This window comes from Podarcis gaigeae (genome assembly GCF_964106915.1).
Source record: "Podarcis gaigeae genome assembly, chromosome: 6".
Classification (NCBI taxonomy): Eukaryota; Metazoa; Chordata; class Lepidosauria; order Squamata; family Lacertidae; genus Podarcis; species Podarcis gaigeae.
In genome coordinates this window covers 76,428,880-76,456,330 of record NC_139682.1, presented here as the reverse complement: position 1 = coordinate 76,456,330, position 27,451 = coordinate 76,428,880, and the positions used below count along the sequence as shown (strand labels likewise).

The 27,451-nt window shown below is 46.0% G+C and overlaps 1 protein-coding gene across 6 annotated transcripts in view; it reads left to right on the top strand.

Annotated features, from left to right (window-relative positions):
* The window catches only part of CDC14A (cell division cycle 14A), a 96,733-nt gene extending 74,042 nt beyond the window's left edge, over positions 1-22,691 (top strand). For all 6 annotated transcript variants that reach the window (XM_083743396.1, XM_083743398.1, XM_083743394.1 and 3 more), the window contains one exon: positions 22,512-22,691. In XM_083743396.1, coding sequence (XP_083599522.1) covers positions 22,512-22,544 — 33 coding nt within the window. In that variant the 3' untranslated portion in view covers positions 22,545-22,691. The remainder of the gene's footprint in view (positions 1-22,511) is intronic.
* The last annotated feature ends 4,760 nt before the right edge of the window (positions 22,692-27,451 follow it).

Here is a 27,451-nt window from a genome sequence, read left to right as displayed (position 1 = left end):
TAGTAATGATGAAACCCCTACTGCTAGCTGGCTTTCTTGTGGAGATCTTGGAAGGAATGGAGCTGTGTGGCCAATACACTCTTGGTCCCTGGATCACAGGAGAGAGAGAACAGAGTGGCTTCTGACTGAGTCTATGAACGTTGACCAAACTTGGTCTACATTGGTTGTGGTAGCTAACATGATGTTCTCCAGATGTTCCAGGACTCCAGCTCCCACCAGCCCCAAGCCAGCATGGCCAAAGGCCAAAGATAATGAGAGTTGTAGTCCAACAACATCTGGAGAGCACAGCATTGCCTACTCTTAATAAAGGTAAAAATGTAAAGGGTTAAGTCCAGTCAAAGGCGACTATGGGGTTGCGGTGCTCATCTCCCTTTCAGGGAGCCAGTGTTTGTCCACAGACAGCTTTCCGGGTCATGTGGCCAGCATGACTGAAGAAGAGTTTGGATTTGATACCCCGCTTTATCACTACCCGAAGGAGTCTCAAAGCTGCTAACATTCTCCTTTCCCTTTGTCCCCCACAACAAACACTCTGTGAGGTGAGTGGGGCTGAGAGACTTCAAAGAAGTGTGACTGGCCCAAGGTCACCCCGCAGCTGCATGTGGAGGAGTGGGGAATCAAACCCAGTTCACCAGATTACGACTCCACTGCTCTTAACCACTACACCACACTGGCTCTTCTGGCGCAACGGAACACCGTGACAGAAACCAGAGTGCACGGAAACACCATTTACCTTCCCGCCACAGCGGTACCTATTTATCTACTTGCACTTTGACGTGCTTTCGAACTGCTAGGTTGGCAGGAGCAGGGACAGAGCAGCGAGAGCTCACCCTGTCACAGGGATTCAAACCACCGACCTTCTGATTGGCAAGCCCAAGAGGCTCAGTGGTTTAGACCACAGTGCCACCCGCATCCCCTTACCTACTCCTAATAGAATACGTTGATGCAGGTTTCTACAGAACATTTTCCCCGGCACTGAGCCAAGATGGGATGGCCATCTGGCCCCTCCCATCCTATGACTCAGTGAACAATCTCCTTGAATAACGAGGGAGAACTATTTATACAGGTACAGATTTACCAGCTCTACCTATGAACAAAAGCAGCTTTCATCTTTCCTAATATGGAATTTTCCAGCCCGCTTGAATGTTGCTCTCTCTCTCCCCAGAATGCAGAGGCTGATGACAGCTGACAGTGGGTAGGCTGCTAAGTTAAGCCTCGAAGGGGGCACAATGTGAGCTAGTACTGAACACGTGTCATGGCTTGTGCTGCAGCAGCAGATCTAAAAGGTAGAATTAATGCGCTGGGTACAAGGCTGTGCTCCCGTGCTTTCCGTGGGCAGGATTTAGGAGGGTCCAACTTTGCGATTAGGCAAAGCCCTTATAGGATATACTGCAGTGGTCGAAATGCTTTTTAATATATTGTTTTTGTAATTATTTTTTATTTGTTTTTAGGGCACAATATATCACCATAACAGTTAGAATTCCATATATACTTACCTAATATTGATATTAGGGAAGCGGGTGGCGCTGTGGGTTAAACCACAGAGCCTAGGACTTGCCGATCAGAAGGTCAGTGGTTCGAATCCCCGCAACGGGGTGAGCTCCCGTTGCTCGGTCCCTGCTCCTGCCAACCTAGCAGTTCGAAAGCACGTCAAAGTGCAAGTAGATAAATAGGTAACGCTCTGGCAGGGAGGTAAACAGCGTTTCCATGCGCTGCTCTGGTTCACCAGAAGCGGCTTAGTCATGCTGGCCACATGACCCAGAAGCTGTACACCGGCTTCCTTGGCCAATAAAGCGAGATGAGCGCTGCAACCCCAGAGTCGGTCACGACTAATTGTTAGGGGTCCCTTTACCATTACCTTTAATATTGATATTATCCAAATAGATGTATTATTATTTCTAATGCACTTATATAACTCTCATTTTCCCCCTCCCCCCTCAACCAACTTTATTTTATATAAATGAGTTCCAAATTTCATTATACTTGGTCATGAAAAGTCTCCATCTATAAGCAATCCGCTTCTATGTGGAAACTGCAGTCAGGCCTTGAGTCCATTGAATAAATGGAGCTGTACATTTATTGTCCCAACACAGCAGTATCAGTCATTTGGCCATACTGAGGGCACAGAGATATGTTGCCCCGTTGTCAGATTCCCTATAGCTCAAAAGAATATTATCCTTTGAAAATGTTTGCCTTTTTTTCGCCCAGAAGCAGAGATTCTTCAAGGCTTGGGAGAACCCTGTCTTGTATTGTGTTGCAATATTGCAGTGATAACACTTAATTTTGCAATTTATACATTTCATTCTACTGCATTGCCGTTCCAACCTAATTGCCAACTTAATCTCAGAGCAATTTCGAAAACCATGACACTCAAATAAAGTATTTGGAGACTTGGGATCTCTGGGTGCTTTTTAAGGGTGCGTGGAGCGTAGGACAGACAAATATTCAGAAATATTCTGCTTGATCCACACTTTCAAGGCACGGGGGTGAGTAGTTCTCCCATTGTCCTGCTCCTTTCCCAGGGAAAACCCACTCTTTAGTGATAAATTGGAACAAACGGCAATCCATAGGAAACCCAAATTGCTGTTTGTGCTGATTGAGCACTAAAGAGCAGTTTTCCCCTGAAGTAAGCAGCGGCACAAGAGGAACTGTAGATAGGCACAAAGCGTGAGCAAGGGAAAATGGGCGTTCAGAGGCTTTTCAGAGGGTGCCCCCCACTTTACGCGATTTCATTTATGGGGGTCAAAGTAACCCCCATGTAAGTGAGGCAACACCTATATTTAAAGGTGTTTATATCCATGATTAGCTGCCTTTTAATAGCCTGTTACTTTGACATAAACCAGAAAGAGGTGCTTCCAAGCTTCTCCAGGTGACTTTCTTGAGCATCCATCCAGATTTCCTTGCATAAAGCTTGCACAGAGGTTAGATAGTGTGCAGTCTATATAGAGCAATCATTCTGATTTGTTTCGGGTTGGTATTTACATGACCATGGCTATGCATCTTGATTTGCTTGTATGATAGTTTTGCACTTTCCCATTACAGTCATACCTTGGATCCCGAACGCCTTGGAAGTTGAACGTTTTGGCTCCTGAATGCCGCAAACCTGGAAGTGAGTGTTCCAGTTTGTGAACGTTCTTTGGAACACAAACGTCCATGTGGGTTCCACGGCTTCCGATTGGCTGCAGGAAGCCGCGCCTTGGTTTTGGAAGTCAAACGGACTTCCAGAACGTATTCCGTTTGACTTCCAAGGTATGACTGTAATTGGTTAGCCCATAATTTTTTATTCTATATTTCCCTGTCACTTTCCTAACTGCAAAAGAAATGTGTTGCTTCTTCTGAAGTTGATTTGTTGCACCAGAGCATTTCAACTGTGCAAACCTAAATTTCCAGTATGCAACTGAATCCCTTCTGCAAAACATTGACTGTCTGAAGGCAACTCCAAATGCAGAAATAGTGGGGAACACTGCATCCTTCGCCTTGCCTTGGGAAATGTACAGTACGTCTAAAGGTTTTCCTTTCCTGTCCCTGTTCTTCACAGCGCAGCATCTAAAAGGATTTGGGAATCAAAGTAAATAGAGATAGAGAGCCTTAAAAAAAATAATTCTATAAAATGCCATCCTTTTTCTTGGAGGCTGCTTTTAAAGAATGTGCACTTTAAAAGAAACAAACAAGTGGAAACCTAAGCAAAATTTCACCCGTTTTCAATGCCAAGCTGTAACCGTACTTCAAAGTTGGCAGTAAACAACCAAGCATCTGCTCAGAACTCGATATTTAGTAGAGTCGTGACAGCTCTCATCCTCTGTTAACTAGTTATACATCATGCATTTCCAGTTTTATCTAATATCCACAGGCATTCCAGGAACTATTGAAACTGATGTGTGTTGAATTTTGGGGTGGCCCTAGCCGTGATGGGAACCAGAGTGGGAAGCCATTTTTTCTGATACTGCGGCTCCATTGTCCCATGTTGATGGTAACATTATGTGATAACTTGTCTGCATGAATCCAATGGCTTGGTTCCCAGGTCACTATAAACTCCAGTTTATCTTAAACCATGGTTTAATTGTGAACATACTGCTCCCCTGCCAACACAGGTGGTGCTGTGGTCTAAACCACGAGCTTCTTGGACTTGCCAATCAGATGGTCAGCGGTTTGAATCCCTGTGATGGGGTGAGCTCCCATTGCTGTCCCAGCTCCTGCCAGCCTAGCAGTTCGAAAGCACGTCAAAGTGCAAGTAGATAAATAGGTACTGCTGCGACGGAAAGGTGTTTCCGTGCACTCTGGTTTCTGTCACGGTGTTTCGTTGTTCCAGAAGTGGTTTAGTCATGTTGGCCACATGATCCGGAAAGCTGTCTGCGGATAAACACCAGCTCCTTCGGCCTGAAAGCAAGATGAGTGCTGAACAGCTTTTCTCCCTGTCTCAGATGTGTGGTGTGCATATGACTCAGATAAGCCAAATTGTGACTTCTCAGCTCATCTGAACCTAGACGGAGACATGTTTGTTTGTTTCGAACAAGCCACAAGTGGCAAGCCAGAAAGGTTTATTTCTGTATTATGGCTCATGGGCAATCACTTGTTTGAAACAAACGAACTATGGTTTGGGTTCAGATGACATGGCGAGCCATGGTATAGCTTGTCTGAATTGCGCAGGGACCCACATAGCAGGGAGAGGCACATTCATAACCATGGTTCAACACAATTTGCTGCTTATCATGATATGCAACCAATACCATAATGTCCACTCAACTGCAATGCTTTTCCATTTACCCAGTTATGTAGTGTTGATATGTCACATGATGTATATGGTGATATGAACACATGACAGATGGGGAGGAATTCTATTCAGTTTGCCTTTGAAGATCTACTTAATTTGCACTTTCAGAACAATTATTTATTAATCTATTTTATCAGATTTATATACTGCCCTTCATCATAAGATCTCAGGGCGGCTCACAGAATATGTGAACTGACACAGCCATTCTTTGAAATTTGCACTTCTCCAGATTTTGCAGTTCTCCAAACAAGTAATGTGTACAAAATGGCCGCTTAACGCCCTTTGCCAAACCTGATATTCAAACTAGCCAATCCATGGCGGACATGGTTTTGGGGAGTGGACCTGAGGGAAGCAGGCTTCACTCAGGTCCACCCGCCAGCCATTTACAAAAATGCATATACTGGGTAACGTGTACCATCACATGCATTATATTGGGGGAAATTGCTTTGCAATTTTTTGAACTCAAATGCTGTTAAATTGCATTTTTAAAAATCAGACTGGTGTGAAAATGTGGTGAACTGAATTTCAGGCTAGAAAAATTAGAAACGGGGAGAAACTGAAATGAACAGATTCACCCAGTCTTAGAATAGGCACCATTTCTGCAGCACAACATCATTTCTGAGGTGGCAGATTAAGTACGGGGTCGTTTATTTCCTCCTCCCCTCATTTGAACAGTACAGCGAACTGTTCAAGCATCCTGCACGATCAAAAGTGTGTATGTCAAAAATCGTTACAGTCCTCTTGCCCAAAGTTGCCCATTGACCTCAGAAATGCAGCATAGAATCTGGTTTTCCCATTTTCTCCACGTAGCTAAGTTCTGTAGCCTGAGGCTTGCTAGGAACTTTTATGACATGAAAGGAAGGAAGCCTGGTGTGTGGGCTTCTGACTCATTCAAAAGGGTAACAAAGACCCGCCGTGACATCAGAAGGCTGACGGTGAACAGAAATAAGAGTTTACTAGGTTTTGGGGCTCACTTAGTACCAACAGGAACATGATGAGAAAGAAAAGTAAGGTTAAGCAGATGGAGCAAAGGCAAAGAAGGAACCTTTGGTGACACATTCATTGTACAGGAGAGACCTCAGGTAGCATGTGAATCATAGATGCTTTTGTTAATACACAGAAGGCTTATACTTCATTTTATGGAAGATAATGCATTAATATATAACCTACGATTCTAGGCTGCCTAAACCCGGCTTCTGGCCGATACTCCTGCCATTTATTGACAGGCCTAGAGAGAAATGAATTGCATTCACGTAGTGGCAGCAATGGATCGCAGAATCCAATCCTTCCCATTATGGGGCAATGCGATAAGGCCAGAGTGTCTGCTCTACACCATAGAGTTGGGCTAGAGAGACACAAGCTGCTTGGCTTTCACCCAAAGTGGAATTTTTCATTTTACCCCTGCCTGAAAGCAAAAATAATCTGCAAATTGATTTTTAGTTTTCACACGAAACAAGGCGTGACATAGAAAGGCAGTGAATTCCCACCTTTGCCTGAACACTCCTCTGTTAAAAATCCAGTTACGCTAATGTTTGTATTATTTGCTTCCTTCAAAATGCGGTAAACACATTTTGCCGCTCCCTGCCCGTTTTTCTGAGTTCTCTCGTGATTGTGCCCTTGTTCCTTCCGTCAGCTCCTTGGGCTCTCTAGACGATCTTGGGTCGTGGAAAAAGTAAATAACCCCTTCCCTTTACATAGGAACCGGTTCTAAGTGATCGGAATATCTTTGAGCCATGGAGGCTTTTTCTTGACATCTATAAGGAGTGAAGCTAGATGGTGCTGTTCCTCAGGCAGATTCCGCCTAGCAGGTTGGCTACGTTGAAATTGAGAAGTCATTATTCTCTGGCATTTTTCTGGAGGTTGCTTTCTCTGTTCTTTTTTTAGAATAGACAAACCAACAGGCACATCTTAACGCACAAAGCCACACACACAATACATCCATGACCATTGGCCATGCTGGCTGGGACCAATGGCTGCTGGTGGAAGACCACAGATTTGCTGCACCGGCTTTGCTCTTTGAAAGTTTAGGCCACAGTAAATTTTTGAAACTGAGTTAATTTAAATCAGTGGGATTTAAATTAAGCCACGACTAACATGACCTATTGATATTTGCACTATGGATTCAGTTAACTTGGTCTTAATTCAGCCATTAGTCTTTAAAGTAACACGATATCTTATTTACTATGTATTATGCTTAGGCATAGGGACGCGGGTGGCGCTGTGGGTTAAACCACAGAGCCTAGGACTTGCCGATCAGAAAGTCAGTGGTTCAAATCCCCATGATGGGTTGAGCTCCCATTGCTCGGTCCCTACTTATGCCAACCTAGCAGTTCGAAAGCATGTCAAAGTGCAAGTAGATAAATAGGTACCGTTCCGGCGGGAAGGTAAACGGCGTTTCCGTGTGCTGCTCTGGTTCGCCAGAAGCGGCTTAGTCATGCTGGAAATGTGTGTACGCCGGCTCCCTCGGCCAATAAAGCGAGAAGAGTGCCGCAACCCCAGAGTCGGCCACGACTGGACCTAATGGTCAGGAGTCCCTTTACCTTTTATGCCTAGGCATGAGTGAGCTTGAGCTATAAGAGACACATGCTTGAAACCTTAAATGAGTTAATTTAAAGAAGTTCAAGGAAGAAACGTTTTGTTCCCCTCCTGCCTCTTGCAGCCCATTGAAATCTTCTCAGTGTAGTCTACTGGATACTGTGAAACAAGGTGCAGTGGGCTGCTGGGCAAAGAGGGAATTGCCCCCAAATCAGTCTTCACCCAATCCAGTACTAGGTGATTCTCTGCTCCTGCAGAAGCCTCTTGCAGCCCACCCTACATTGCCCAGGAGGGGCCCTTGACCCTTAGGATAGGAGCTGGCTGCAGGGGAGAGGAGGGAACAGGAAACTTCTGTGAACTTTGAACAGACATGTGCTTATGGATGAAACATTGGCTGCTGCTCCAGCAGTGGGGCAAAATAAATACAAACTGAAATAGAAGGCATGGTCAATAATCTTTCTGGCTTTGATAATTCTGATAGAGTTGCCATACATAGTCAGGATTCGTCCGTCGAAATGGCGTCCGTGTGAAAGTATCAAATAGCGGCTAAAGTGTCCATGGAAATCTGGGCCTATGGCAGCCCATATTGAAAGTGTTGATTTTTTGGCTCAACAACTTTGGCCAAAGAAAGAGAGACAAGGAAGAGGACAGGCAGACTGCATACCCGCCAACATTTTGAGTCCCCAAACCAGGTTGCGTGTCTTCCCGTTGGTGCTCCCATGTGACCCACACAAGATCACAGAGCCCAAAAAACATGCTTTCTGGGGGGTGCTGTGTGCTGTCACAATGCCCCAAAACACACATTTGGGGCATGGAGTGAGATTGCAGCCCTGAAAGTAGAGCTGTTTTGGGGCAAAATCATGGTGCCCCAAATGGCCACCATGCTCTCGTGGGGGTGGGAAACGGGATGTCCCAGTTTTTCTGGGACACTTGCAGGATATGAGACTATTCGTCTAGTTTTCTTCAACGACTTCTGAGAGGTCTGCACAAATTATATGGCTCCTCCTCACCAAGCCAAGTATAACTGACCAACCATGGATGGTGGCCCACACCAAGGTATCTAGAAGCCACCTTGTTTTGCTGCCTGTTGGGAATTGAAAAACAAACAAACAAAAAACAAGGGATGTTGTCATGCACCTAGAAGGCCACGTTATGTGGATGGTTGGCTGCCTTGGGGCTGGTGGACTCACAAGTTGTGCAGGCCAATCTATATTATTTTCTTCTGTAGTTTTTTGACATAGCCATTGCTAGCAAATACTACCTGTGATGCCCTAAATCTAAGCTCAGACTTTACCTTCATTAACCGGCAGAGAGCTGAGCTGAGAGCCAAACTAAAGGAAACCCTATGGATGTGTTTCTCTTTTGCCTTTAAAAGTCTGGGGAAAGTATGTATGGGAAGATTAGGTCACGTCTATGGCAATGGAGGAAAACTTTCATGTTTGTATTGTACCTGCCCCTTAACAGGGCAAATAGCAGCTGCAGAGGGGTGGTTTTCTTCAGGAAAATGGTCCCGACAAAATTCTCCCAGCATTGTTGTTTCAGTCCTCCTGCCCCTGCTCTTTACAAAGATTTAGATTGGAGATTCAGTCAGTCATCTCCAACATCTCCTGTAGTTTGGAGTAGCCAAAACAAGCAGATTCCAACCTTATTTGGTAATATAACATTGCACTGGAAATCCCTGCTAAGATTAAAGTAACCAGAACAATGGCTGCACTTAAAAGAAGGGGACTTAAAGTAGAAGAGATGGAAATCAGTAGGGATTTTCCCACTCAGAGTGGGAGAGATTAGTTTACAGGTCCCTGGGATTGAAGTTTAATGAGCTCCCATGGTCCCAGAAATTGTAAATAATGCCAGCAATGTTATCCTGCGGGGGATTTTTCAAACTGAGATCATCAACTCCTACATCTGGGGTCCCAAATATGCCCCTGGGCACCATGGCGCTCTCAGACCATGGCATCTGTTGAGGCCCTATAGAATCATAGTTGGAAGGGGTACCAAGGATCATCTAGTCCAGCCCCCTGCAATGCTGGAATCTAGGCCAAAGCATCCATCTCAGATGGCCATCCTTCTGTCTTGCACACCCCTTTTTTTAATGGCTTTGGGTGTGGACTTGTTTGTTGCTTGTTTTGGCAGGATGTTGTCTGATTCCACCCACCAACCCTGTGTATCTTATTTTTATCAGCATTCTGCCTGGGTTTGGGTTGAGGGGAAAACGTTCTGAACATTGCCATTTTCTCCCTGTTGGTGAAATGGGTATTTTGTGGTGCGCACAACAGTTTCTTAGTCCCCCCCCCCCCTCGATAAATATTTCCCTGGGTCCACAGAGGTTGCAGACCCCTGCCTTCATTGAAAGCTAACGGTTCCAGGAAATGGCCACAAACCATGTATGCTCTGAGCTTAAAGAGAATTAAATCTCTTTACAAAACCCTGTGCCAAAGAAGCCCTAATTTGGCAAGACAGATTGACCTTGTGAACTAAGGATATTTCCGTGTGTGTGTGTGTGTTTCTGCTAATCATAGCGAGGGATGTTAAGCAAAACGCAGAACACGAAGCCCTGACTTCCTGACTCCTTAACATCCTGCTTATTTCCCCCTTTGCTTTCAGCATAGTCTGAAAGCTGTCCCTAAGTAACTGAATCTCCTGAAGTGGGAGGAAATAAAGCAGCCACACCTTGTCTTGCTCAGTCCTTGCCAACTCCCTCGCTTGTTGTGTGACATGCCTGGAGTTTAGCCCTTGTGCAATGGGCCCGAGAGAGAGAAGGGCCGATATACTGCAACTGCTTTATCTCCTTTGGCCCCCAAAGGCAAAGAAGTGTCAAAAGATGTAAAGGGATAGCTGCATCCTCCGGCTTCGAATCCAGGCACCCTATCATAGAATCATAGAATCATGGGTCAATTGGTCCAACCTAGGGGTGCCAACTTTCAAAAAGTGAAAATCCAGACACAAAAGTTGTTGAGCTTTATTGGGCAAAGTTGCTGAGCTCTTTTTTTGCTGTGGGGAGAAAAGTTGTTGAGCTTTCCCTCCCAAATCTAAACAAAACAAAACAAAACATTTTTCAGCTACCATATTTTTTGCTCTATAAGACGCACATTTTCCCCTCCAAAATTAAGGGGAAATGTGTGTGCGTCTTATGGAGCGAATGCAGGCTCCTTGGCTTCAGCGATAGCAACGCGAAGCCTCCGAAGCGCAGAAGGAGCTCTCCCTCCGCGCTCCCCAAGCTTCGCGTTGCTTTCGCTCTCCAGGCTTCAGGGATAGCCGCCTGAAGCTTCTGGAGTGCAATGGGAGCTCCTGCTGCGCTCCAGAGGCTTTGGATTCCTTTCGCTGAAGGGTAGGTGCCCCTTCAGCTAAGGCGCAGCGCCCCTTCAGCTAAGCGGGAGGAGAAATGGAAGGGGCTCTGTTTCTCCTGCCGCCTCGCTGAAGGGGCGCTGCGCAGAGAGGAGGAGATTTTTTTTTCTTGTTCTCCCCCTCTAAAACAAGGTGCGTCTTATGGTCAGGTGCATCCTATAAAGCAAAAGATACAGTATTTTTTATGGGAAATCACCACAATTTACACTGCTGACATGGGCTGCCATACATCCAGATTCCCACCTGCGAACAATGGCAGAATCCTGGCTATGTCTGGGAAATTCTGGACGTATGGAAACCCTAGACCAACCCCCCTGCAATGCAGTAGTCTCAGCTAAAGCATCCATGACAGATGTCCATCCAACCTCTGCTTGAAAACCTCCAAGGAAGAAGAGCCCACCACCTCCCAAGGGAGACCGTTCCACTGTCAAACAGCTCTCCGCGGCATCAAGTTCTTCCTAGTCTGCCCCATCTGCCCCTGGATCTCTTGGCATTTGAGTAGGCAGCACCTACAACAATACGTTCAGGACTTATTTTGCACCGAGCTGAATTTAGGCCAGAAACAGATGCAATATTATGCTTATATTATAATTAGTTTCATATTTATATATTATATATTTTTATAGAGAAAATATTATTTTAATACAATTTATTATTGTTGGTGATGATGATTTTGTTGGGCTCCCAACAAAATATTAAAAACACAATAAAACATCAAACATTAAAAACTTTCCTATACAGGGAAATTGCAGCTTCCTCCCAGTTTGCGATATATATGGCAGGTGTGCAGTTCAGCAAATCGCATGCTGGGAGCCCACCATCAATTCTGACCCTTGCTGGCTCCTAACAAGCGAACAGGGTGGGGATACGATGACTACTGCAATCGGCACAAGATAATATCACCAAGGCAGCTATCTGTAAACAAACGATAAATATCCATTAAAAATGGCAAAAGTAGTTTCCTTCCCAAATTGGTTTTATCTTAAGCAATAGCAAACACAGTAAATAAAGAGTTTGCTTGTAATACACCAGTGGTTCAGTGCTCATTTCTTCTCTTTCAAAAATAGATTTTATCTTGAACAATTGCAAACGCAGTAATAAAGAATCCACTTGTGATATACCAGTGATTCAGTGCTTGGACGTTGTTCCGGTAATCTGACGTTTTGTCGCTAAAGATCTTAGTCATCAAGCTTTGTAGTAAATAATATACAAGATAAGACAGTATGTAAAGGACTTTAAGCAGGGGTATATCTGTCCCCATCTGCGTGTTTCCATCAGGGGAGCATAGAAAGAGGATGATGTCTGTTAAGTTGTGGGTAGACATAGCAGACGACACAACGATTCTTCCAAAGCAGCTCTTTATTTGTAAGCTGGAACAGAACTGACTGAGGAGCTCAGTCAGCCTGCTTATATAGAGCTCCAGAACAATGTAACTGTTGCCATTTTCTAAAACTATCCAATCACTGAACGTCACTTTCGATCCTTCATTTGCATAACTATCTACAGTGTCCCCCTGCTGGCCTAGGGTGAGAACTTCAGTACATAACAATGTCCTGTCCTTCAGTTTGTTAAACCTGAAGGAGGTCGATGACTAAGTTCTTTAGCAACGAAACGTCGGATTACCGGAACGACGTCCGAAATTCTTACTGAGTTTCTGTGCCATTCCAGAGGCGGGGAAGACAAGTGGAAGGCCTTGCGGAAAACCCCTTCTCTTGATGCCCCCTTCTCAAGTTTACAAGAGAGGGACACATTCCAGTTGTGGTGGAAGTGGTGGAGCAAACAGTGGGAGTGGGGAGGGGTGCAGTGGTGGAGCAGGGGAGCCATTCTTATTGTGCCTCAGGTGGCGAAACAAGATGGGCCAGCACTGGTGGAGGGGCGTGGGTTGGGGTGGCGTCTCATTGGGAGCACTGCTCTGACCTTTGTAACCCTAAACGGCTGTGGCCCTGTATACCTGAAGGAGCATCTCTGAGGGTGGACCTTCTGGAGGTTCCCTCACTGCGAGAAGTGAAGTTGCAGGGAACAAGGCAGAGTGCCTGCTCAGATGTCCAACAAATAACCAGTTAAGCAACTTCTGTAGACATCTGAAGGTAGCCCTGTATTGGGAAGTTTTTGATGTCTGATGTATCATTTGCTCTTTTATATTCTGCTAGAAGCCGCCCAGAGTGACTGGGGCAAACCCATCAGATGGACAGAATACTTCCTCCTCCTCCTCCTCCTCCTCCTCCTCCTCCTCCTCCTCCTCCTCCTCCTCTTCTTCTTCTTCTTCTTCTTCTTCTTCTTCATCTTCTGTTGTTGTTGTTGTTGTTGTTGTTGTTGTTGTTGTTGTTACTACTACTACTACTAGTCCTCTGATGTCTGGTGTCAGCCCTGACTGTGGCAAAATCCAATCTTCCTAGTGTTGTGTGATTCCTTTATTTAGTTCCTTCTCAGTGCAGAATATCTGGTCTTGCTGTATGCCAAGTTCTTATTTGACCCAAAGAGCAAGCTTCTATTTAAATTGTTGTCAACTAAGCACTTGAGAAAATAATGCAGAACTCATATCAGGCTAGGCTCGCCTGCTGTCCTCAAGCACCTTGGATCCTTTCCAAGATACTGCTGTGCAGAAGTTTGAGGAAGAATATATATATATATATATATATATATATATATATATATATATATATGGACGCATGTGGCGCTGTGGGTAAAAGCCTCAGCGCCTAGGGCTTGCCGATCGAAAGGTCGGCGGTTCGAATCCCTGTGGCGGGGTGCGCTCCCGTCGTTCAGTCCCAGCGCCTGCCAACCTAGCAGTTCGAAAGCACCTCCGGGTGCAAGTAGATAAATAGGGACCGCTTACCAGCGGGAAGGTAAACGGCGTTTCCGTGTGCGGCTCTGGTTCACCAGAGCAGCGATGTCACGCTGGCCACGTGACCCGGAAGTGTTTCCGGACAGCGCTGGCCCCTGGCCTCTTAAGTGAGATGGGCGCACAACCCCAGAGTCTGGCAAGACTGGCCCGTACGGGCAGGGGTACCTTTACCTTTACATATATATATATATATATATATATATATATATATATAACCATGATATTTATAAACTATGCATTCTTATGCTATATGGCTCAAGTTAAATCTAGTATGGAGGCTGGAGGCACACAATTCCCTGAGCCTTAGACAAACAAGAGACGCTGCCAGCATTTAGTGATGAGGGATGCAAAGATTTCCTTGTTAAATCTGATACCTATTTCCAGGAAATAACATTGGTGCACACTCTGTCCTCCTCACTTCTTCCACAGTTGCTGCCACTCATAAAACAAGTTCCTTTTGCATCTTCCTTAACTGCTCCGACCTATAATAAAATATGGCTTACTGGCTATTTTCCCAGGTGCGTTAACTTTGGGTTTGTTTTTTTAGGAAGTGCTTGTGCCACATGCAGTAGTGCTGACTTTGGATTCCCAAATTGTGGACTCAGCTATGCAGCTGCAAATATGTTTTAAGTGCATTATACAAATGTGGCACTAGATGGCGCTGATGAACTAATGGCAAATTCCATATATATTTTAAAACATTTAAAATAAAAAAGCTTCTTCCCCCAGCCTCTATCTTCAGACCTGAGCCCCTTCTCCTATCCTTCCCTGCTTCCCAGCCTTTAAAATTAGCAACTGCAGCAGTTTCCCCTAACCTGATGGAATCTTGTGTGGGTTTAGGGAGGGAGAGTGGAATGATTGCAAGTTGATCATGCCATGGAGCAGAACTAGCGTGACACCAGCATGTCAGGGTTAGCCAACCCTGTGCCCTCCCAGTGTTGTTGGACTACAACTACCATCTGCCCCAGTCAGCATGGTCCGTTGTCAGCGATGATGGGAGTTGGAGTCAGTAGCTGAGGCCATGGTTGGGCTGTGTTGCTTAGTTGGCTGAGTCACTGCTGCGTAGCATGAGCCCGTGTGGCATAATGGTTCGAGTGTTGGACTGGGACCTGGGAGAGCTGCGTTCGAATCCCCACTCAGCCATGAAATGAAGCTCACTGGGTGACCTTGGGCCAGTCACCCTCTCAACCTAACCTTCTGGAAAAGCTGTCCAAATGGAACTGAACTGAGTTTAGTGAGCCTTACTTCTCAGAAAGTGCACTGAAATATACTCGGAGTCGAAAGTGGATTTCATGCTCTTTATTCAGCTCGTAGTGGTGAGGAGGAATGGAAGTTCCCCCAAAATATCTGCTTTATATACATTATTTACACAATGGGCCCCACGTGATTGGCTAATTCCAGGATTCTCCTGTAGGCCAATCAGGTTGTAGATTCACTTCCACCTGGAGCTGTATTGGGTGGCTCCTGCAGACCAATCAGACTGCTGCATTGTTCTAGGACCAATCAGACTGCTGCATTCTGAATCCTATTGTTCTAGGACCAATCAGACTGCTGCATTTTGGATCCTATTCAACTCAGTACATAACATGCACATAGGATTGTGGGAGAGAGGTGATGCTTGGCTTAACTCTTCTATCGAAATCAAAGCGCTTGGCTTCTCCTGGATCATGCGCTCAGCATCTAGAAACACCCTCTGCTGCCTGACTGGGGTGCATATCTTCAGAGAGACACCCTTGAGGACCTCTCTGTAAACCTCCCATTTTATGGCTCCTTTTGGGTTGTTCCTTTTTCTTTCTATGAGCGAGCGATCTGGCAATTCATTCAGCTCCTGGATTGGATTATCAGCATTGCCAACACACCAAACGGCTGAACTGATATAAGCAGCAGCACACCAGCATGAGACTGCCCACCCAGATAGCTCAGTCGGTAGAGCGTGAGCACGACTTAACCTCAGGGTCGTGGGTTTGAGACCCACATTGGGCAAAATATTTCTGCATGACAGGGGGCTTGGACTATATGGCTCTTGTCGTCCCTTCCAACCCTACAATTCTATGATTTATGATCTATGTTCAGAGGTGCAAGATGTTCAGAGCCAGGTGACCCCGCAAAACCCCAGAGCTCCAGTTTCCTGAAGAATTCCTGCTGATGAATGTTTACTCAGCAGGCTGAAAAGAAAAGGAGGGAAAATCCCCTTTCTTTTCCCTTTCCTATTGTGTATCTAAAAACCGAAATGAGGCAAAAGTCCAAGCCTTAGCTCCACAATGGGGGGCCTTTGGAGAAAGGGAGTATTGCTAGCAGCAGAGAGATCGGATCAAAATAAAAGCTGGTCGCAGAAAGACCTCAATAAACATTCAGTGGATTCAAATAAACGGTTCTGCAAAGGAGTTGAGATTTTCTTTCCCACTTTTAAAGATCAGGTTTACGCCTTCGCATTTCCTCTTTTTTGCTAGGCTAGGGTATTTCCACGGCTTCATAGACCATTCAAAAAATATCTGTAAGTAAACAGGAGCTTAAAAATATTTTGTATTAAAATGGCTACCAGCACAAAAGGCTGGGAAATTCCACTGTTCCTGTGTCCTGTTGATTTTGGGAGCACTGCCCAGCCCTGGATAGCATGACACCCAATGTAAAAGAAATAAGCTACTATATGGGGCTGAAAGTATGTTTACTAGGAGTGCCTGAATATTTTCATAGGCACACCTCACATTAAAATCACATTTACATCCCATTCTTCCTGCAAAGAGCTCTTGGTTCCTCCATTCTCATATTTATCACTATTAAGTACCGTTGCCCTCAATGGAAGAATTAAGTCCATGTTTTAATATATTTCCCATTGAAATCATTGGAACGTTAAAGGTGCTTAGCTTGGATCGTGTCCATACTGAAAACGAAGCATTCCATCATAATACAAACACGGCATGTTGTTTTCTGAACAGTTTGGCAAATGTTTTCTACTAACGGTGAAATAAAGAATGTCAGCGCACTGAGCCATAGGGCTTTTGCAAGTTGCACCGGTTTATTTTCAGCTCTTTTCAGTTTATGCCATATGTTCAGGAAAGTATGCACTATGTACAAGGAAAGCCTAATGGTTCTAGGATTTCCTTCCTTGAAGGCAGCTGTACCAGAAAATAAATTATTCTCCTACTATTAAGGACAATGTTTCCCCCCACTACCAGTATGCAAACAAACACATTTTTAAAATACAGATAGGTAGCCGTGTTGGTCTGCCATAGTCAAAACAAAAAAGACTCCTTGTATCTGAAGAAGTGTGCATGCACACGAAAGCTCATACCAAGAACTGACTTAGTTGGTCTTTAAGGTGCTACTGGAAGGAATCTTTTTTGTTTTGACATTTTTAAAAGTTCATTATCACATTTTTATTAAGCCCTTCCACTAAAGGATGAGAGAAAAGTACACATATAGACCATTCCCCAATTTTATCTTTACAAGAGGTGGGTTAGAGAGAGAGTCAGTGAATTGCTAAAAGTCAGCCAAAAAACATAGAAACTGACTGTAGTCCTGGTCCAGCAAAAGGACACAGCAAGCTGACTGGTTCTGAGTCAGATCCACTATATTTTATTTTTAAATTCATATCCTGCCTTTCTTCTTAGACCAGGGCACATATTTTTTCTTGACCATTATTCCTCGCTGTCAGGTCTAAATTTACAGAGCCAGTTTGGAATCTGTTCTATGTACTATATAATAAGTGCAGTTCTAAACATGTTTACTCAGAAGTTTCATCAAACTCAATAGGCTAGCTGTATTTATTAGTGTGTTTAGGATTACCGCCAGATTAATATTTGTGTTTCATAATTAGTAATTGGAGAGATTCTCTCTCTCTTTTGTGTATTTATTAAATTTAGATGCTCCATTTCCACGCATAACACCCTAGGCGGCTAACAGCATCATTTGACATGGTAAAATCAAAGCAAAAGAAATTTTAGAAAACACATTTATTTCCGTCATTTATTTACAAGCTGTCTATACTGCCCAAAAGCAAAAGTTATTAAAGTTGTATCTCAGGTTACATACGCTTCAGGTTACAGACTCCACTAACCCAGAAATAGTGCTTCAGGTTAAGAACTTTGCCTCAGGATGAGAACAGAAATAGTTCTCTAGCGGTGCGGCAGCAGCAGGAGGCCCCATTAGCTAAAGTGGTGCTTCAGGTTAAGAACAGTTTCAGGTTAAGAACGGACCTCCGGAACGAATTAAGTACTTAACCTGAGGTACCACTGTACAGTACTTTGCAATGAAGGTTGGTACACAAGATGATTGATAAATAAATAAATAAATAAATGCTCTCAGTGTTGCTGACAGGCAAAAGGAAACGAATCAGATAAATGGCTTTGGACCGCAATACCTCAAGGACTGCCTCTCTCCACATGAACCGACCCAGATTCTGCCCTCATCATTTGAAGTCCTCCTTTGTGTGCCTCCTCCAAGCGAGATCTGGAGGGTGGCAACACAAGAAAGAGCATTTTCTGTGGTGGCTCCCTGTTTATGGAATGCTCAACTGGTGCCTTCATTATACATCTTCAGGCGCCAGGGAAAAACGTTCTTCTTCAACCACATCTTTGGCCGATTAACATCTGAAATCCTTTTAAAAGTGTTGGGGAGGGGGATTATTAGTTTGCTTTTGTTCTTATATTTATTATGTGCTTTGTGTTTCTTTTATTGTATTTTTATGTTGTGAACCACCCTGAGATCTATGGTTGAAGGGCAGTATACAAATTTAATAAATAGTAATAAAACCATCATCAAATCTAAGTCATTTGAGAGAGAGAGAGAGAGAGAGAGAGAGAGAGAGAGAGAGAGAGAAGAGTATATCAGGCTTCCTCAAACTTGGCCCTCCAGATGTTTTGAAACTACAATTCCCATCATGCCTGACCACTGGTCCTGCTAGCTAGGGATCATGGGAGTTGTAGGCCAAAAAACATCTGGAGGGCCGAGGTTGAGGAAGCCTAGAGTATATAATAAGTCAAAGTTACTAAGCCTACTTTTTCTTTCAAATTCAAACTGTAGTAATGCGATATGGTATCAACGTCTCCTCTCTCAAAGGTGCTTTTTTTAAAAAAAATATCCACCCAAATCCTTGTTTTCAGCTCACATAGATTCCCCACCCCCATCTCAGCCTTTGTGACTAATATCACGCATGACTCAGTCCCATTCTTCAAAGGCTATCTCTTCATGTTGCTGATCAGAGGCTCATGTACATTGAAATGAGTCAACTTCTAAACTTATGCCTGACTCCTTGAATGATTTCCCATTCAGTGGAGGAAGCTGGAGTTGGCCCGATTGCAAACCATAAATGAAAGAGAAAGGATTACGTGAAAGAGAAAGGAATCGTTTTCATCTCTTGAGATAATGTAAAAAGTGTTGGTAGGAACATACTGGATGTGTCATTAGTGAATTATGTAATTTAACGTTTGCATTTTGTGTAAATATCGTTTCGTGCAGTTGTGGAATGAAATTTAAATAAGCGTTAAACAAAATGCAACAAAAAGAAATTCCAGATTCTGTTCTTCTCCCTCTCTCATGAATAGCTCTGTTAGAACATGGTGTTGATCACGCCAAGGCTGTAGGTTTGATCCCCATAAGGGACAGCTGCATATTCCTGCATTGCAGGGAGTTTCCTAAACTTAGGTCTCCAGCTGTTTTTGGACTACAACTCCCATTATCCCCAGCTAGCAGGGTCAGTAATCAGGGATGATGGGAACTGTAGTACAAAAACAGCTGGAGGCCAAAGTTTGGGAAACCCTTGTTGATCCTCAGGGTCCGTTCCTATTCTGTGATTTTCTATTATTCTCATAAAATTAGAACCCAGGGCCAATCAATAAAGCTGAATATTAGAAGATCCAGGAGAGAGGGAAAAGGAAGTCCTTCATAGATTTGCCTAAATATACTATGGAGCTTTTGATATCTTTTTACTTTTAATTTGCTTTTAGCTTTCCATGATTTTATTGTTTGCTTTTATGTTTTTTTCATATTAATGTAAACCGCTGTGATATATGTGTTATGATGCACTGATATATAAATATTTTTAGAAATCAATAATAAATAGTTACTGGGAAGAGGTGTAAGCACCCTGCAAGCAGATCAGGACGAATGCTTGTTGCCAAATAACTGCCCCCTAAACAAATCAGAATAAATTGCTCAATAACAGCTGGGTGTAGGTCTAATGACAGTGTAAATTTTGTGCAGGCAAATCCAGACGAATGCTGAATAAAACAGGCTATCCAGAGCACTGTGTCCCTGCCTGCTGTGATAGGTGTCTTCTGTTCTCGAAAACCCAGGTGCTAATAAATGGTAAATCAGCAGTTTAACGAGAAGATCTTAACTAATTTGCCCCTTCCAATCAATAAGGAGGCTTTCAGTACTTCTGATAATTGAAGCATAAACATTTAGGAAAAGATGAACCCCACCCCATAATAGGCAGCCGCCAGTGTGAATGTAGTCTGTCCTCTATTGTTCAAGATTTGAGAGGTCAGCACAAGAATATTAAAGGTGACACAGATTTGTTTTTTGTAATGTTGCCAGGCTCTTGGTATTGGAAATACATGCTTTAAAAAAAGAACCATGCATCCTGTAAGATGAAAAGCTGCCCTGGAGAGTATCAGTAAACGTTGCAGCCCAGCCAAGAAATGACATTCACTTGCGACAGCTTCCTTTTGGGAAATTCAGTGGCGTAGCGTGGGGGGTGCAGGGGGGGCCGGCCGCACCGGGCGCAACATCTGGGGGGGCGCGCTCGCCGCCTCCGGAGTTGCCGAAGAGCCTCGGGCGCAGGCTGCAGCAGAGCCCCATGTCTCGTGGAACCGACGAGCTGTGCGCGCGTCCGGGCTGAAGGCGTCCGGCAGGCAGCGGCTCTCAGCGCTCGCCGTGGTCCCTGCTCATCAGGGCCGCGGAGGGCGCGCCAGGCAGCCCCTCCTCACAGCCCCACCGCCACCACCGCTGCAGCTGCTGGGCCACGTTGCATTTTCCTCGCCTCTCTGCCCTCCTCCTCCGGGCAAGCGGCGTCGTTTGGGCGGCAGCGCCAGCGGCAACTCGCCTCAGATCATCTGACACGGACCCCCCACCGCCGTCGTGGCTACCTTACCGTAAATACCCCAGCCCAGGCAGCAGCAAGAAGAAGCTGGCAGCGGCAGCAGGTTAGGGGTTAGGGGCGCAAATTACTTGCCTTGCCCCGGGTGCTGACAACCCACGCTACGCTGCTGGGGAAATTTTAAACTGATAACTTCCTAGTATAAAAGAAAAAATAAATAAATGACTGCTCCAAACCCTGGGTGTTGTTAAGGAAGACAGAAACATTATCGCCAGGAGAATAAGCTGTGAGGGGTGAAATCTCCATTTTAGATTTCACTTCAGTGGCTAGCTCCCAACTTGAGCCTCCCACATGCAATTCAGGATTAAAAATATATAACACAGGGTTTTTAAAATAGGGTTTGCAAAGATTTATTGAGCTTTTGTGAGAGAGAGAATCACTGAAAAACAGCAACACTGTAACAGCACAATCCTGTGCAAATCTACTCAGAAGTAAGTCACATTGAGCTCAATAGGACTTGCTCCCAGGTAAGTGGGTATAGAATTGCAACCTAAGTATTATTCTGGTCTAATATACATGCACAGGAATAATGCAAGTACTTTATGGCAAATCTGCTACTGGGGGGGGGTTCATATCGTATTTCAGAGATTTGCCCCCATCCTCCCCGTAAATAGCTTTTATATAATGTCAAAAGAGAATCCGCCTTTGTGTTGTATCCCCCATCTTCCAAACGTGGCATGTTATTGACAAGGCCAGATTTAGGTTTGATGAGGCCCTAAGCTAAGTGGTCTAAACCACTGAGCCTCTTGGGCTTGCTGATCAGAAGGTCAGCGGTTTGAATCCCTGTGACGGGGTGAGCTCCCGTTGCTCGGTCCCAGATCCTGCCAACCTAGCAGTTTGAAAGCACGTCAAAGTGCAAGTAGATAAATAGGTACCACTCTGGTGGGAAGGTAAATGGTGTTTCTGCGCACTGCTCTGGTTTCGCCAGAAGCAGCTTAGCCATGCTGGCCACATGACCCAGAAAAACTGTCTGCGGACAAACGCCAGCTCCCTCGGCCTATAAAGCGAGATGACGCCACAACCCAAGTCATCTGCGACTGGACTTAACTGTCAGGGGTCCTTTACCTTTACCTTTTAAGCTACTGAAGGTAATGGGGCCTTTTATATGTCCAGCTGTTCTTTGTCAACAACAAATTGTCACTGTTTTTTGTGTTGAATATATGCTATATGGTAATATATGTACCTAATAGGTATCTAAAGCCATTTGCACCAGTGGCGTAGCGTGGGGGGTGCAGGGGGGCCCGGCCGCACCGGGCGCAACATCTGGGGGTTAGGGTTAGGGGGCGCAAATCCACAGGTTAGGGGGCGCAAATCCATGGGTTAGGGGGTGCAAATTACTTGCCTTGCCCCGGGTGCTGACAACCCACACTACGCCACTGATTTGCACATCATAGGAGCCTACACAACACAAAACACTGTTGCTGTATGTAGGTTTTATTTTATTTGTTTTTGATCTTATACAGTGGTACCTCGGGTTACAGACACTTCAGGTTACAGATGCTTCGGATTACAGACTCTGCTAACCCAGAAATAGTACCTTGGGTTAAGAACTTTGCTTCAGGATGAGAACAGAAATTGCGCGGTGGCAGCGGGAGGCCCCATTAGCTAAAGTGGTACCTCAGGTTAAGAACAGTCCTCCAGAACGAATTAAGTTCTTAGCCCGAGGTACCACTGTATTTTGGAAATGTACATCCAGGTTTTTTTCCTTTACTTTTTTGGGGGGCCCCCAAGAGAGTGAGGCCCTAAGCTATAGCTTGTTTAGCTTATACATAAAGCTGGCACTGGTTATTGACAGTAGGACATGCAAGCTGGAAGGAGGCATGACACCTGCAGTTAGTGCATTATTTTGGCCATTGGTCACCTTTATGTTCATTGTCTCTGCAGAGGGCAATGATTACATCTTTTTCTCCCCACTTTAGGATGGTTGGAATGAAGAGTGCCACCCAACTTGAGAAGAATAATGGGACGCTGCCGAAGATTACAAGATGAGAGACAGTTCAGAAGAGAGGAGAGACTCGGACTGCTGCAGTTAGTGGGGACGGGAACCAGTACGAAAGCAGAAGAAGACTAAATTTCATTAAATTAAATCTGAAAACAAACCTAGCGCATTGAATCGGCTTCCTTTTAAATAACTGAGAGTCAGGCCGCAGTCCTGAATCTCATCAATTTATCAGTGAGACTTGCTGCTGTGAATCCTTTCCCAGAACGTCATTTTTACAGTGAGCTTGTGGTGAATTCTTTGTGCTCATGATGGTATCTGAGGTGGATATACAGTGGTACCTCAGGTTAAGTACTTAATTCGTTCCGGAGGTCCGTTCTTAACCTGAAACTGTTCTTAATCTGTTCTTAATGGAGCCTCCTGCTCCCGCCGTGCTGCCGGAGCACGATTTCTGTTCTTATCCTGAAGCAAAGTTCTTAACCTGAGGTAATATTTCTGGGTTAGCGGAGTCTGTAACCTGAAATGTATGTAACCCGAGGTACCACTGTACAACCTTTTCCAACACTGTTTGCAGCTTGGGGGCAAACATACTGCTTCGTTTCCTATCAGTGCACGTCCCTAAACTTCACACTGAGATTAAAAGGCCCTTGTGGCCACCCCCTCCACACCCAGTTGAGCACCCGGCTGATGGTGCGATCCTGGGCAGACGTGGAGGCCACAGTGGCAGCTGATACAGGCGCTGCCGGAAGATCCTCAATCAGAAGGAGCGATGAAGCTGGAGCCGGGTCTTCCACAAATGCTGGAAGAGGGCAACGGCTGAGGGCGTCAGCATGGCCCATCGATTTCCCCGGGCGATGGATGAGCCGGTAGTGGTAGGCAGCCAGGAAAACAGTCCATCACAGCATGCGTGGCGAGAGGACCGGTGGAGTTGGACGATCACCGGCGAGGAGGCCCAGGAGTGGCTTGTGGTCAGTGATGAGGTCAAAAGTCCTGCCATAGAGGTATTCATGGAACCTCTTCACTCCAGCCACAAGTGCCAATGCCTCCTTGTCGAGCCGGCTGTAATTCCGTTCCGTCGGAGATAGTGTCCTGGAAAAGTAGGCGAGTGGTGCTTCTCTTCCATCTGGAAAACGGTGACTAAGGACAGCACCGATGCCAAAAGGTGAGGCGTCGCAGGCAAGGACCAGCGGCCTGGATTCACTGTACTGTACCAGCACACTGTCTGATGAAAGGAGAGCCTTGACCGCGTTGAAGGCCGCCGTCTCCCGATGACCCCAGGCCCAAGGCGTCTTTGTACTAAGGAGTCGGTGAAGAGGCTCAGCCACTGTGGCTTTGTGGGGCAGGAACATGTTATAAAAGTTCAGCAGCCCCAGGAATGCCAGCAACTCCGTCTTGTTCTTTGGGGTGGGGGCCTGCTGGATAGCGCGGATCTTGGATGTGGTCGGGTGAAGGCCGGAGGCATCGATAAGATAGCCCAGGAACTCTACCTGTGGAACGGCGATCTGGCACTTCTCCCTCTTTACCTTGAGCCCGGCCTCTTGGAACCTGGTCAGCACGGCACGGAGGCGCTCGAACAGCTGCTGGTGTGAGTCTGCAGACACCAAGACGTCATCAAAATATGGTACCACGCCCGGAAGCCCTTGCAGGAGACGCTCCATAAGGCTTTGGAAGATGCCAGGAGCCACACTCACCCCGAACTGCAACCGGCGGCAACGGAATGCCCCCCGGTGGGTGACGATCGTCTGGGCTTCAGCAGTGGCATCATCGACTGGCAGTTGTTGATAGGCTTGGGCAAGGTCCAGCTTAGCGAAGACCTTACCCTCACCCAGGGAATGCAGCAGGTGTTGGACAACAGGAACCGGATAAGCGTGCTGCTGAAGTGCCTTGTTGTTCGTGCACTTGTAGTCAGCGCAGATTCTCACCGACCCATCTGGCTTGACAGGCGTGACGATGGGGGTTTCCCACTTGGCGTGGTCAACCGGCTCCAAAACTCCTTGGGCGATCAGTTTGTCCAGTTGTTTGTCCACCTTAGCCTTGAGAGCAAAGGGAACCCGGCGTGGCTTTAGCTTGATGGGGGCAACTTGTGGATCAAGGCTAAAGGAGATGGGCGTACCTGTATATTGCCCCAAGGTGCCGTCAAAAACCTCGGCAAAGTCTTTGACCAGACCCTCAGTCTCTGCGTTAGAGATGCAGTTGATGCCGGTGACTTCCAGGCCGAGGGCATCAAACCAGTCTAGCCCTAGGAGGCTTGGCCGCTGACCTTCGACCACCACCAACCGGAGCAGGCCCGAAAAATCCTTGAAGGCAATCCGGAACTGGCCAACGCCTACCACGGGAATGTCGTTTCCCTGGTAGTCTCTCAGGTGTATGCGGTGAGAGTCGAGTTGCCTTTTGGACACTCTGGGTACCAGTCTTTTGATGGTGCTCCACGACACGATGGACAGGGCAGACCCGGTGTTGATCTCCATGTCACATGGAGCTCCTTCAATGAGCACCGTGACGTTCAGCTTGCGTCGCGTAGGCAAGTCGGTTTGGCCAATCGTGGTTCCAGACGGGCAGCGGCAGTTGGTGAGAGCAAAACAACTTTCCTTGGCAGACTGGAGTGAAGGCTTGGACTTGCGAGTCGATGAAGGGGGGGTGTCAGACGGAGCCGATCGGCAGACCTTAGCGATGTGGCCCCTTCTGGAACACTTCCTACAGATGGCGTCTCTGAATCGACACTTGGCACGGGAATGGTTGCCTCCGCAGCCGGCACATTCCGGTTGGCCCTTGGACTTCTGTTGGAACTTCCTGTGCTCCCGCTTTGTCTGGTGCACGTCATCACCTTCACTGGAGGATGCCTCATCACTGCTGGCCTCTTCATGATGCACCGGAACTGGCTCCCTAGCAAGACGCTGGCTGCTGGACTTGCGGATCTCCTGGGCCACAGCCTCCTCAATGGCTTTCTGCAGCGTGAGGTCTGGCTTGGCGAGGAGACGCCGTTGCAGATGGATGTCCCGGACCCCGCAGACGATTCGATCCATCAGGGCATTGTCTAAGTCTCGGAACTCACAGTGCATTGCAGCCTGTCGCAGGGCGGTGGTGTAGTTGTTGATTGACTCCCCCTCTGCCTGGTTCCGGTGGTAGAACGCATGGCGGGCAGCAATCTTGGACGGCTTTGGTGCGTAGTGGTTGCGGAGCTTCTCTTGGATCGTGTCCCATGGTGTTGCCTGGACTGCTTCGGGCGCAACCAATGCTCGGGCCGTCTCAAACACCTCAGGCCCACAGAGGCTGAGGAATAGGCCCCGCTTACGATCCTTTGATACTGCTGTCAGCTCGTTGGCTTGGAGGTAGCAGTCGAACCGAGCGAGGTAGGAATCCCATGATTCAGAGGCTGGCGCAAACGGCGGTAGAGGCACAAGTGAAGCCATGATTCCGATGCCGGCGTGAAGGGCGATGGATGGAACACAGTGCTCTAGCCAGAACAGTCAGCTCTGAATTGGTTCTGTCCAGTGATTTCGCTCAGTGATTTCGCTCTGTGATTCAGCTCAGTGATTCAGCTCAGTTCAGAGGCTGGCCGCATCTGGCTGTGCTCTGATGTCCATCGATCCCACCTTCGTCGCCAGTGTTGAATAGTGGGTAGACATGACAGACGACCAGCGATTTCTCCAAATAGCTCTTTATTTCGTAAGCTGGAATAGAACTGACTGCAAACAGCTCAGCCGGCCTGCTTTTATAGGCAGCCGGCTGTCAACATTGTAACAACAACAGCCCAGAGTTCCCGCCTAAAATAACTGACGCGGACCTGAGGGAAAACTATCTACAGACCTGAGTGAAAACTATATACAGTATCCCCCTGCTGGCCCAGGGTGAAACTTCACTACATAACAGAGATCCTTTAGCTTTTCATACCACAAATGATCCCATAATGCAGTAAGGATGATATGCTGAATGTCCAGTATAAATCCACCTCTAATTCACTATTATTGCATCAGTAACATGTTACAGAATACACCCACGAAATAAACGCCAGTCTGGAGGGCCTCCGAGAAGACATAAAGAAGATTACTCTGTAAAAGCATTCATCAGTATAGAACTGCCTTGAACTGGCAGGGGGCACTGGAGGAGGGTGGGACTCTTCCTTTTTAAAAGAAAAAATATTTATGATTTTCAATTTTCTACATTTCAATAATTTTACAATCATTTTTACATTTCAAAACTCTACTTCCTTCCCCCCTTTTTCTGCGTTCCCTTAAATTTATTTTTTTATTTTCTGCATATTCCAAATTAACTTAACTTACTCATTTATTCGTCTACTTTAAATATATACGCTTATAAAACTCCAGGTTATGGCAATCATCCTGCCAATGTTCTGTTTACAATTTGTTTGCAAATATTCAATAAATCATTTCCACACTTTTATTAAAAAAAAGTTTGTTATCTTGATTTCTTATCTTTCTGGTAAGTTTCACCATTTCCGTGTATTCCATAAGTTTTTGTATCCATTCTTCTTTTGTCAGGACTTCTTCTTCTTTCCATTTTTTGGGCAGGTGACATTCTTGTCATGGATGGAGCTCCTCCTGCCCCCTTTTCTTGGCACCCTTCTGTCTCAAGAGACAATGGAAGAGTGCACCGTTAGGGGGAAAAAATTATTAAGGGCGCAAGCCTGGGCAGTGTGTTTGGAGGTCCTGGGTAGAGGTAGATTTAGAGGAGCACAAGTTGTTTGGCCACACTAGGCATCAAGCCAAGAAAGCGCTGCAGGGGCACCCCAACAATGACTTAGAATGGAAAGTGAGAGGCGGGGCGCACCAAACTTTGGCCTTGCACAGGGCACCACTGAAATCTGGAAGCCCAAAGTCTGCCCTGGGCTGCCCAGACAATAAGACACCCCCCCACACACACACACCTCTTGGCCTCGCTGATGTGGTCTAAATGAAAACA